This window comes from Neophocaena asiaeorientalis, unplaced genomic scaffold, assembly GCF_003031525.2.
Source record: "Neophocaena asiaeorientalis asiaeorientalis breed wild unplaced genomic scaffold, Neophocaena_asiaeorientalis_V1.1 scaffold150, whole genome shotgun sequence".
NCBI lineage: Eukaryota > Metazoa > Chordata > Mammalia > Artiodactyla > Phocoenidae > Neophocaena > Neophocaena asiaeorientalis.
This window is the reverse complement of record NW_020176571.1, coordinates 377239-390411: the sequence shown is the minus strand read 5'-3', so window position 1 is coordinate 390411 and position 13173 is coordinate 377239. Positions and strand designations below refer to the sequence as shown.

The 13173-nt window shown below is 39.1% G+C and overlaps 1 protein-coding gene across 3 annotated transcripts in view; it reads left to right on the top strand.

Moving 5' to 3' along the window:
- BCL2L13 (BCL2 like 13) overlaps nucleotides 1-13173 on the top strand; it is a 64583-nt gene that overhangs the window by 39840 nt on the left and 11570 nt on the right. For 2 of the 3 annotated variants that reach the window (XM_024733415.1, XM_024733414.1), the window contains 2 exons: nucleotides 2151-2220; nucleotides 7523-7666. In XM_024733415.1, coding sequence (XP_024589183.1) covers nucleotides 2151-2220; nucleotides 7523-7666 — 214 coding nt within the window. Of the gene's footprint in view, nucleotides 1-2150; nucleotides 2221-7522; nucleotides 7667-13173 lie in introns of those variants that run through there. The other variant, XM_024733416.1, reaches the window with a different exon arrangement.

The following is a 13173-nucleotide window of genomic DNA, read 5'->3' as shown; positions in this document are numbered from 1 at the left end:
AGTAGCTCATTAGATAGGGCTGATTTTTTAACTACTTATTTTTCTACGTTTAAGATTTCCTTTGAGGGATTCCCTGGTGGTGCAGTGGTTGAGAGTCCGCCTGCCAATGCAGGGGACGTGGGTTCGTGCCCCGGTCCGGGAAGACCCCACGTGCCGCGGAGCGGCTGGGCCAGTGAGCCATGGCCGCTGAGCCTGCGCGTCCGGAGCCTGTGCTCCGCAGCGGGAGAGGCCGCAGCAGTGAGAGGCCTGCGTAACGCAAAAAAAAAAAAGATTTCCTTTGAGTGTTTTAATCTGCTGGATCTTTTATGTGCATATATGTGTGTACGTATAATGTTTCAAATCCTGTTTCATTCTGAAGGATGCTAAAGTACTTCAGCCTGATAGACTCCGCGTAAGGACTGGCGTGGTGCACAGCACAGCAGGCAGTTCAGGAAAGGACATGAAGGGACTGATGCACGCAAGCAGAGCTGCAGGGAGCAACAGGCAGGTTAGACGGTAGCGTGTCTGCTTCAGGCCTGTGTTACAACCACCTAGTGTGTCGCCCCGGTCTTCAAACAGTTCTACGCTTACTTTAATGGCAGTGCGATAGCAGGAAGGTCGCACATAACATCTTATTAAGACGGTCATCCCTCATATCTTAACTCCTTCAGTGTCACTGTGCTGTTACGTTATATTGGCTTACAGAAAAGAACTATACCTGTGTCATCAGAACTGTTTTCTGAAACATCTAGAGCCACACGCTGTCCAGCAGATAAAATGCAGGTCACATGTATGTAGTTAGAAATTTTCTAGCAGCCACATAAAGATATTAAATACAGATTTTAAATATATTTTATTTAACTCAATGTGTTAAAAATATTATAGTTGGAACATGTATTTATTATAAAAATTATTGGTGAGATGTCGTAGGTTCTTTATTTTTAGGGAGTCTCTGCAGTCTGGTGTGTTCCTCAATAATAATGAGCATTATTGGACCTCATTGCCCTGGTCCAGATGCTCCTTGGCTACGTGGGGCATCAGTGAATCACGGCCCATTTCAAAATCCTAGGAGCAGCGGCGTGTCCCTTGGAGCCGGCACTAACTGGGTGTGAATTGCTATTCCTCTGTTGCTGCTTGCAGCCCTGTGGATTTGGGACAGTCTCTTAGCTTTTCTGAGCTTCAGTTTCCTAGTATGCAATAGAATATAAAACACAAATGTATAAAAATATAAAACATAGCAGTAGGCTACCAGTAAGTGTACCTGTTATCAATCTTAAATATTCATAGGCTGAAGAGATCACAGACCCGGGGCGGTCGGAGCAGAAAATGCCTTTGGAATGGATTTTAAAATCCTATAAAAGCAAGACGCCTCTCCTTTTTTACATATATGTTAATTCTTTGCCAACAAAAGGCGGTGGGGGGAGGGGGGAGGTAAATCCTTACTAATCTGTTGTCCAAGAGCCTTGGTGCCTTCCTGTGTAAGTTGCTATGGAGTGTCTTTGTCATTGGTGTTAATTTGCACATGGGCCCACGCTGAGAATGCAGCACTCACGCCCATCCCCTCAGTAAATGCGTGTCTGTGTGACAGGAATAATCAGAAGGAGAGCCTCGCCCCAGGGGTGGGTGTCACAAGACTCCAGGTTAAAAATAGAGCTCATTTATTGACCTTGCTTATTCCAACTTATGTCCCCAGTTTGAAAAGTCTTCCAGTGACAGTGTCTCTTTAATTTTTAAATATTTTACATTGTTTGCCTTTAACATGTTAAAAAAGTTTAACTTGTTCTTTCAATTTTACTAATGAGATAATTTTTGTTATTTGTTATTACTTGATTCTGTATTAATAACCCAAGTGTTTATATTTATCTCCAACATAGAAGCCTTGTTGGATAAGTTTCAAGCAATTGTAAAAAATTTGTTATTTTATATTTTTCTCTTTTTATGTTGTAAACTGCTTTCCCAAGCTGGTAGCATAAATCTCAGCCTGTAGAGAATGCTTAAAGAAAAATGCATACCAAATGTTAAAAGCCATGTCTCACAGAAAACTATATATTGAAAAATCTGTGTTACTTTAGCAAAAAGTTCAACAGCAAAGTAGTGACTGTATGTTTATTTATCTGGAAATTTAGAATTTTCCTTCTTTGTGACACAGACTTTTAAAAAAATCTCTACAGGCCATTGACATATCAGGCATATCGGGAATGTACAGTGGAGACCACAGTTCATGCCAGCGGCTGGAATAAGGTATAAACCAAGTTATCTTTTCTCTTACAAGATTTTAGTGTGTTAGTGATAAAGTACAGGAGGGATTGATAGCATCGTACAAGAGAAAACTGTTAGAGCTTGTTGTTTAATGCATAAATCCAGCTGTGTTATGCAGTGTTTCTGATTAAGGCTGGCGCAGAACCACATGTTCCATAATTGTGCCATCTGCCTTCCCATCTGTCCTGAATTTCCCATGATCTCTTCATTTCTCTGCCTTAGATGTGACATTTTTATCCAGGTGGTCATTTGTTCACAGGTGAGTATGTTTTGGGGACACAGCTTCTTGTGGTTCTTACAGGGGTACCATCTGAGCATTACAGCCATCCCTCAGAGATGGCAGAATGAATTTTATTAACTTTCGTTTTGTTGTTTAGTTAGCTAGTTAGTTAGGTCAGGTGATTAATCAGGAAAAAAAAAAGTTAAAGTACTTGCTTAAGACCCCTTGACTCGTACATTTTGGAACCAGCACTGGAGCTGAGATCTTTTGATTCCAGCCTCAGTGTTCTTCCACTGAACCATGCTGCTGATCCATTGTCTCAGGCTGTATTACCCACTTGCCACCTTGCCGGGGCGAGTCTCAGGGGATGCGGTATGGGGTGGTCCAGCTCACTGAGGAGGAAGTCTGGCCCTTAGTGATGTGGTGCTAGGGATGAGAAAGTGCAGTACCGTTATTTTTATAAATAGCCACCTCTACTCAGAATTGTCACTGCTGTGAACCAGACTGTGTGACCTTAGGTGCCTAATTGATGTATGTTATTTTTACTCACCTTAATACAGGCTTTGGAGGCATTGTAGCATAATCATTAGCATCATGGGCCTGTAATCGGACTTGTTTCCGTATCAGCTTTGCCACCGACTAGGTGCATATCTTTGGACAGGTAGATTAAGCACTCGAAGTCTTCGTTTTCACATATGTGGAGTGGAGACGATGCCACTAACTTCAGAAGTTTTATTAGAGCTGGGTGACATAATGTGTGGTTCAGTGCTTATTTCAGTGCAGTGTCTGGACCCATAGTAAGCACTCTGTAAGCAGTGGCTATTATGTTAGATTTAACACATGGAACCTTATTACCAAATAGTCACTATTATGGAGTTTTAGTATGTTACTTAGCTGTAAAAAATGTGTTAAAATAGCTGACTGTTTCATTCGCTTTCATGGAATAAAACAAACCTCTCGTTTTATAAATAACAATGAGCTTGGCTATGATATATTTCTTAGTATATCAAACAACAAATATTTAGATACCTAATATGACTCTCCTTCTCCCCCTATTTTATGTTCTTTTCCTGTTACCCTTGTCTAGGACTGTCACAATCAACTCTCGTATGTCTCCCGGCCTTCCCCCGCCCCGCCCCCCATCCTATGCTTATCCTAAAAAATTGGCGTAAACCCCAGTCTTTACTCTCCCTCTTCACCCATCCTTTTTTCCCATTCCCTGCTTCATTTTAGTCCCTCCTCTTGCCAAGGTGGTGGCTTGAATACCTCCTGTAAATGAAGCATGCCAATTAGAATATGACTTGCTCTGATGAATCCGGTATTACTCTCCTAAGTCCTTTAGGGCTAAAAAGAACCTGGCTTATTATGATAGGAAACTGAAATGCCTCTTTCCACCCCAGTCAAAATCAGATTGGCTTATTTAAGCAATTAGCCCATATTTTGCATTTTATGTTTTGCATGAATGTTTGCAAAATTCTGATATAGCGTCATTATATGAATACGGCTATCTGGTAGGTACATAAGACTCAAATAAAAAAAATGTCCACGAGCATGTCAAGTTTCCAAACTGAATGTCAGTTCATCTGTATAGGGATTTTAAAAGCATCTTGATATAATGCTCTTTAAATAGATCAAAAGAAGTGGAGGAATAAAGCTGTCACAAACCCATATTAATAGAATGATTTTTTTAAAGTACATGTATAAATGTAGGCTGTATAGTATGTATATGCCAAGAAAAATAATTGGAATGTGTGCCAAAACATTAAATAATAGTTATCTCAGAATTGTAGGTTATTCTTTAATTTTCTTTTATTTTTCCTCATGGGAATTGGTTTTCCTATGAACTTAACTGCTTATAGAAAAAGAGGAGAATGGCCATTAAAGGGAAAGGCTAGAGTGTTAGGGCACAGTGCTCACATGTAATAAACAGACTTTAGAGAGGAGTGAACTGTTTGCCTTGGTTAAGTTTTACTGGCATATTACATCACTCATCTTTAAAAATCTTTCACTATTAAAATGTCAGGCGTGCACAAAGCGGAGCGAATAATGTAACCCGTGTCCGTCCCTCAGCCTCAGCGGCTTTCAGTATGTGTCTGGTCTTGTTTCATCTGTTCCCCACACTGTACCCGTAGATTACGTTGAAGCACACCTCATAAATACTTTAGTATGTATTTCCAGGGATAATTATATCCCTTTTTTAACAACTGAGAATACCATGATTACTTCAGGTATTAACAGTCATTCTAATATCAGCACATAGTCTATTTATTCAGTATTCAGATTTTCCCGGTTGTTTCACAAAGGTCTTTTCCTAAGCTGATGTGTTTGAATCGAGATCCAGACAAGGCTCATGCATTGTATTTGGTTGATATGTCTCATCCTTAAAGATTTTTTTGAAATATAATTCATATACCATAAAATTTACCCTTCTGAAATATACAGTTTAATGTTTTTAGTACAATCAAGAGTTGTGCAGCCATCTCCACTGTCTAATTCCAGAACATTTTTATCTTCCCTGAAAGAAACTCCATACCTTAGAGTAGTCACTCCCCATTTCCTATTCCTTCCAGCCCCTGGCCATATGGCTTGACTCTGTCTCTATGAATTTGCTTGTTCCGGGCGCATTTCATGTACATATGATCACATAATATGTGACCTAAATCTCTTAATTTGCAGACTTCCTCTTGGGTTTTTTTTTTTTCTCTCTCTAATTACTTACAGATTATTTGTTCTGTTAAATTTTCTACCTCCTGGATTTTATTGACTGAATCACTGAGATGCCAGCTAACATGCACAACTGACCCTTGAACAATGCAGGGGTTAGGGGCACCGACCCTCCCTCCAGCTGCAAATGTTCATATAACTTAAAGTCGGCCCTCCTGTCCTCATACATGCATCCCTCCATACCTGCAGTTCTGCATCTGTGGATTCACCAAACTGCGGATGGATGGGGTAGTACTGTAGTATTTACTGTTGGGAAAACTCAGTGTATCACTTATAGTTAGCTCTCAGTATCCGGCCCATGCTGTTCAAGGGCCGACTGTATCTCCTTTCCATTGGTAGGTTGCTCTAGAGGCCTGATCATATTCAGGTTTAATCTTTGTGGCAAGACCGTGTCAGTGGTGGTGGTCTCTATTTCCTGTGGCATCACACGGAGTGACACATAATGTCTCGTTGTCTCTTAAATTTTATTTTGAAGCAGATATTTCAAAGGCATTCAAACCTAATCAATGGATTAGGTTTAGATATCAGGTGTACACATGATATAAAATGCGGAATTGATGGAGAAGATCCAGGAAAGGATAACTTAAACGATAAAAACAGTGGAGGAATTGCTATGTGAAGAACGGACTAAATTAGTAGATTTCAGCGTAAAAAGTATAGTGAATGAGAGGGAATATGGTTAAGGACTAAAGACAGTAGTGAAAGAGGATTACAGATTTATCTCTAGATTATTACATAGTAGAATGGGGGCAGCTACATTTGATACATGAAAGAGGTAAATTTGGAACAAATAAGAGTATTATTTTTATATAGCAAGTATGAAATTTTTGCAACTCATTTTTTTAAGAGGTAATAGAGCTTAAACATGAATAACTTTAAAATATGCATGTTCGTAGATTATTATGGGAAATGAGAATGTTTTGAGGTATGGAACGTCCCAGGCCTTTGGAGCTGGTGTGATGTGAATCTGTAGGGCTGGTTCACAAGCTCCTCTCCTGCTCCAGCTGAGACAGAATACTAGGCTGGATGAACAGCCGTGTTCATTTCTGTTTTCAAAAGTGTTACAGGTTTCTGATTGTAGAAAAAGCCTAACACAGCCTTCTTTATAGCTCTATACCCCTCCATTGGTGCTAAGAAGGGGTTTTTACTGCATTTTGGGCTGGAGTTCTTTTAGAATATCAAAAAGTGAAGATGTGTGTTTTTCGCATTTTTCTTTCAGACTTTGATAGAGATTCCTTCAGGGCTGCTTTTACTTAAAACAAAAACAAACAAAAAAAACCCCAAAGAATATTAGTAAGGATATAAACTCATTGTCTTTTCTGTTTGTCCTCTTCTGCAGAAATGTGTTGTAATCCCTCAGCTATGACCTTGGCGGGTCAGTGACAGGAAATTGGAATTGGTTTCATTTCCTTTCAGGGTCCTTCCCAGTTGTGTGGAGACCTCTTGATGATTTAGACAGAAGAGACTGCCTGCAGACAGTTAATTGAAAGTACTTAGTTCTTTTCAGTATGCAGGGGTTTTATTTGGAAGGAAAGGGACTCTAGTTAGTCTCGGAAATAAATTTTTATGATTTTAAAATATTGAGCCATAAGGTTGTTAGGAGTGATGATAACACCTCTGGTTTTTGATGACTTGTATAAGATAGCTCATAATTTTGAAAGCTCTTGTTTTCAAATAGAATAAAAGGCCATGGTACAAAATGCACAAAGTACAGAAGACATACACTTGAAAATACTTTCCCACCCTTGTCACCACTTACCTAGTTTTCCTCTTTTTAGGCTACCACTATCACCAGTTTCTTAGGTATTTTTCAAAAATACTATAGGGTTATACAACGTGTGTGTAGATGTTTTGTTCTGTTAACAGTAATGTTAATAATAATGGTACCATTATTGTACGTGCTCTCCTTTATCTTTTTTCACTGAAAGTAAATCTTGGTAGTTGGGCAGTGGACGATCTTACGCTTTTTAACAACTACTTGATATTTTACTGGATGACCAAAATTTGGTCTGTTGGGTTGTTTCCGGTCTTTTGCTATTATAAATAATGCTTCAGTGAATTTCCTGTACATATGTTGTTACACACGCACGCGCGCGTGCACACACACACACACACAGGCCCGGTTGTTTTCATATAATATTATTTCTACCACCCCGTGGTATAAAACATACATGCATTATTCTCAAAAATTCCAGTAGGGGTCACTATTTTATTTCCTTTATTATAATAAAAATGGAGTTCCATTATGATACACTGGAGTGTATTTTCTAGTAGTTGAACATATAAAATGAACGGTAAGAATTTCAGTTTGTTTTTTACTCTCTCATCTTTGCCTTAAAGGTTTTGGTGCCTCTGATTTTGCTACGGCAAATGCTTTTGGAGTTGACAAGACGTGGTCAAGAACCTTTGAGTGCATTGCTGCAGTTCGGTGTGACTTTCCTGGAGGACCATGCTGCCGAGTACATCATTCAGCAAGGTGGCTGGGTATGCGCTTTCAAGCTTTTTTTGGTTTTTTTTTTTTAATCATCTTAAAAGAAAAATAAAATTAAGCCCCTCATGGTTGTTTTTAAAAGCATAGGTTAAATATCATTAACATTATTGTTCAGTGTTATTTAATATTGTGATTGGATGGTGAGCAATGGAAAGACTATTCTTGCAGTTTAAGTTAAATTAAGATTTTACTCCTAAATTCATGTGTTTTTTAAAAATATTTATTTATTTATTAGGTTGCGCTGGGTCTTAGTTGCAGCAGGTGGGCTCCTTAGTTGCAGCTCGCCAGCTCCTTAGTTGCGGCACATGGGCTCCTTAGTTGTGTCATGCGGGCTCCTTAGTTGTGGCATGTGAACTCTTAGTTGCAGCATGCATGTGGGATCTAGTTCCCTGACTAGTGACCGAACGTGGGCCCCCTGCATTGGGAGTGCAGAGTCTTCACCACTGTGCCACCAGGGAAGTCCCCATGTATGGTATTTTTAAGTGGTTATAACTATGAAACATTTCATACTAGCAAAAAGTATATAAATAACTTCTATATACTTAGTATATAAAAGTATATAATAACATATACTGAGAAAAATATATAATAAGCATATAATAACTTTTATATACTTACACTTTAGAGGTGAGGAATAATAATTGAACACCTATGTATTTACTCTCCCAGTTGAAGAAAATAACACAGCCAACACTTTTTTTTTTTTTTTTTTGCGGTACGCGGGCCTCTCGCTGTTGTGGCCCCTCCCGTTGCGGAGCACAGGCTCCGGACGCGCAGGCTCAGTGGCCATGGCTCACGGGCCCAGACGCTCCGCGGCATGTGGGATCTTCCCAGACCAGGGAACGAACCCGTGTCCCCTGCATCGGCAGGCGGACTCTCAACCACTGCGCCACCAGGGAAGCCCCAGCCAACACTTTTGAGTCTCCTTATATACCCCTCCTAGATATCCACATGTTCCTACCTACTTCACAAGGGCAACTTCTATTCTGAATTATAGTTTTAATATGTATATATCCTTAGACAGTATATTATTTTGTATGTTTGGAACTTTATGTAAATAGTATCATACGTATTCTTCTGTAACTTGCTGTTTTCATTCAGTGTTGTATTCTTTTTTTTTTTTTTTGCGGTATGCGGGCCTCTCACTGTTGTGGGCTCTCCCGTTGCGGAGCACAGGCTCTGGACATGCAGGCTCAGCGGCCATGGCTCACGGGCCCAGCCGCTCTGCGGCATGTGGGATCTTCCCGGACTGGGGCACGAACCCGTGTCCCCTGCATCGGCAGGCGGACTCTCAACCACTGCGCCACCAGGGAAGCCCTGGTGTTGTATTCTTAAGATTCACCTAGGTCATTGTTTGTCAACTTTTTTTTCATTATCACCCCCCTAAGGTTCCTTTTTAGACATTTTTATCCTTATCATCTCCTTCCTCCCCACGTGAAATTTTAAAAGCACAGATATAGGTCTGTTTATGTACTGGGGCCTTTTGGAGGGCCACAGGCCTTGTAATATCTAAGATTGCTCACATCTCCCCAGACCAGTTTTAACCCTCGACTTCATCCCCTTTGAGAACACATGATCCAAGTTGATGTGTTGATGGGCGTTTGGTTTCCATGTGTAATATGTCACAATTTATCTGTAGTTTATTATCTACAGGCTTGCCAGTAGACATTTCTTCCTTTTTGCTGTTGGAAAGAGTCTCATCCATATGTGCAGGAGTTTCTCTGGGTATATACTTGGGAGTAGAATTTCTGGTTCCAAGAGTATAGACATGTTCTAATTTACAAGATGATGCCAAAGTGTTTTCCACAGTGGTTTCCAGCTTGCCCTCTGTTAACAGCATATAAGAGTTTTTCTTTTTAAATATGAGAACTTTTGTTGTTGTACCTCCTCCCCAACACTTAATATTGTCAGACTTTTTAATTTTAAAAATTATTTATTAAAATAAGATTATTTAGGAATAATTTTAGATTTACAAGAAAGTTACAAAGATAAAGCATCCCCACATGCCCTTCACCCCGTTTCCCCTAGTGTTAACATCGTGCATAACTATGGCTCCTTTGTCAAGTTGGCTTTTCCGCATTGACTTTACATCCAGCAGATTTGTCCAGCTATCTTATCATTCTGATTATCTCTGGGCTCCTTTGGGTTTTCTACATAGAAAATCACACCATGTGTGAATAATGTCAGGTTTTTTTCTTGATGAGTCTATCTTTTTAAAAAAATGTATTGCACTAATCATCACCATATTAACAGAATTGGTATTAGAACCCATCCTTGTCTTTTCTGATGTTAATGTGAGTTAAATTTCCTTTAATCGTTCCACCATTTAGTTGTATCAGTCCCGATGAGTGAGGTTGGCCTGTACTTTTTCTTGTTTGGTTTCAGTTTTAAGGGTGTGCTGGCTTCATAAAAGAATTTAGAGTTGGGAAGAATGGTTCCTCCTTTTCTGTACTCTGGAACAGTTTGTATGAGACTCAGATCATCTGTGCCTTGCTTCCTATAACATTCCTTCAAAACCACCTGGTATTTTCTTTGAGGGAAGGTTTCTGTTTTTTCTTGTGAACTTTTGATAATCTTTCTAGAATATTATCCCTAAATTTTCAGATTTGTTGGCATAGAGCTATTCATATTTTCTTTTTTTGGAGGAAGGTACAGTGGATTTTAATTTTTTTAATTCTCTTACACTACTTACTTTTTTAAAAAGTTTTCTTTTGGAGAATTTTGTATATATATGAAAACAGATACGAGAGTATAATGAACCCCCATCACTTAGTCCTAGCAGTCATTAATTTACTGCCAGTTATGCTTTATTCACATCCTAATCACTTCCCCTCTTAATACAGTAGTATTTTGAAGCAAAATCCAGACATCCTATAATTTTATCTGTAAAGATTTCACTATGTGTCTCTGAAAAATAAAGGTTCTTTTTTTATTTTAAATCACAATACCATTGTCACATCACAAAAAAAATTAAAAATAATTTCTTCATATCATCAAATATCCTGTTAGCATTCAAATTTCCAAATGTCTCAAAAATATCCTGTCTTTAAGTCTATGCAATGTGTGGGTCTGTAGTTCCTTTTTCATTTTATTTTACTTTATTTTTCACTGTGTTGGGTCTTCATTGCTGCGTGTGGGCTTTCTCTAGCTGTGGCGAGCAGGGGCTACTCTTCGTTGTGGTGCATGTACTTCTTATTGCGGTAGCTTCTCTTGTTGCGGAGCACGGACTCTAGGCACGCAGGTTTCAATAGTTGTGGCTTGCGGGTTCAGTAGTTGTGGCTTGCGGGCTCTAGGGCGTGGGCTAAGTAGTTGTGGTGCACGGGCTTAGTTGCTCGGCAGCATGTGGGATCTTCCTGGACCAGGGCTTGAACCTGTGTCCCCTGCATTGGCAGGTGGATGCTTAACCACTGCACCACCAGGGAAGTCCCGAGGCTTATTAATTTTATTTTCTCAAAGCACCAGTTTTTGGCTTTGTTGATTTTCTCTATTGATTTCCTATTTTCAATTTCATTGATTTCTGCTCTATTTTTATTATTATCTTTTCTTCTGCTTACTTTGGATTTAATTGACTCTGCTTTTTCTAGTTTCCTAAGGTGGAGGCTTAGATGATTGATTTTCGATCTTTCTTCTTTTCTAATATATGCATTCAATGCTGTAACTTTCCACTTAAGCACTGCTTTCACTGTCTCACACAAATTTTAATATGTTGTATTTTAATTTACTTCAAAAGTTTTTTTAAATTTCTCTTGAGATTTATTCTTCGACCCGTGTGTTATTTAGAAATATATTGTTTAATCTCCAAGTACTTGAGGATTTTCTAGCTGTCTTTCTGTTATTGATTTCTAGTTGCATTCCATTGCGGTTTGAGAGCAGGCATAGTATAATCCTGTTCTTTTAAATTTGTTAAGGTATGTTTCATGTCCCAGAAGTTGGTCTGGGTGAATATTCCACGTAAGCTTGGGAAGCAGGTGTGTCCTGCTGTGGTTGGATGGAAGTAGTCTGTAGACGTCTATCATACCCTGCTGGTTGTCTGCCTGCTGGAGCTGTCCATTTCTGGTGGAGGCTGTTGAAGTCTCCCGTTGTCTTGGTGGATTCATCTGTTTCTCTTGCAGCTCTTTGGTTAGGTGTGTTCATATCAAAGACTATTACATCTTCTTGGAGGTTTAACCCCTCTATCATTATATAACACCCCTCTTCATCCCTGATAAGTTTCCTTGCTCTGAAATCTGCTCTGTGTGAAATTAATGTAGCTACTCCCTCTCCCTCCCTTCCTTCCTTCCTTTAACATGCAGTATTTGTATTTTAGACATGCAGGGAAAGCTATTTGAGAATCTACTAATTTAAAGCAAGCAGCTGTATACAGATAACAAAAGAAACAACATCTTGTTACAGCTCGGCACACAGCATCCAAAGCAAATAGGCATGAGACTGTGAATATTTGTGTAGCATTAAAAGCAGGTGAGTAACATGCTGCAGGGCTGGGAGAGGGAAAATGGAAACGTGAAGACCAGTGTTTCCAGTGCTCTCAGTGTGTAATGCTAAATTTCTCATTTGATGACCCATCCGGGTGCTTCAGATGTGATGTGCGGTGAGAGTGGCAAGGAGGGAGACAACCAATCTGCATACCTGCCTAACATATTTTCACAGGTCTTCTTTCAGTGGTAAACCAGTTTGAGCATCTCTTGAATTTGTTGTTTAATGATAGCTTTCTTATCTCAGGCTTTAAACTCTCTGGATATAAACAGTGAAGTATTTGGTACTTTCCCCTTTATAATAAAATATGTTCCATGTTTCGTTAAATATTTATTTATTTAGGCTGCTCTGGGTCTTGCGGCATGTGGGATCTTGGTTGTGGCACGCAGACTTTTTAGTTGTGGCATGCATACAGGATCTAGTTCCCCAGCCAGGGATCGAGCCTGGGCCGCCTGCATTGGGAGCACAGAGTCTTACCCACTGGACTACCAGGGAGGTCCCCATGTTTCATTAAAAGTATACACAACAATGATCAAGTTAAAGGTTTAAATACTTAGAAATATAAAACCATACTTAACAAAGCATTAAGTATCTAAACGAAGACTTACTAGATTATAAAACAATAACTAGTAAAATATTAGTATTTAAACAATATTAGAACTTTAACTATATAAATAAACCTCATTAATACTTTGAGAAGGTAGCTTACTGTTGAGCAATAGATATTGGGGAAAAGCCTTTTCTGACATAGCTTTCTGATAGTTCAAGGGATTGTTCGGTATCGTTGTATAGCATAAATGTGATTCAGTAAGTGTGGCATTACAAATTTCTTAAAAGCTGTGAGTGTTTTACCTTGAATATTATATAATAGTACAGACTTTACTTTCTTCTGTTATTTCCAAATACACTTCTATGTGATACATTAGAACACATTAGCTCATATAGACTGTAGTGTAATCAACTAAATATAGTTTTGTAGGGTTTTTTCCCCAGCACTTTGAAGACCAAACCACACTATATTATGGCA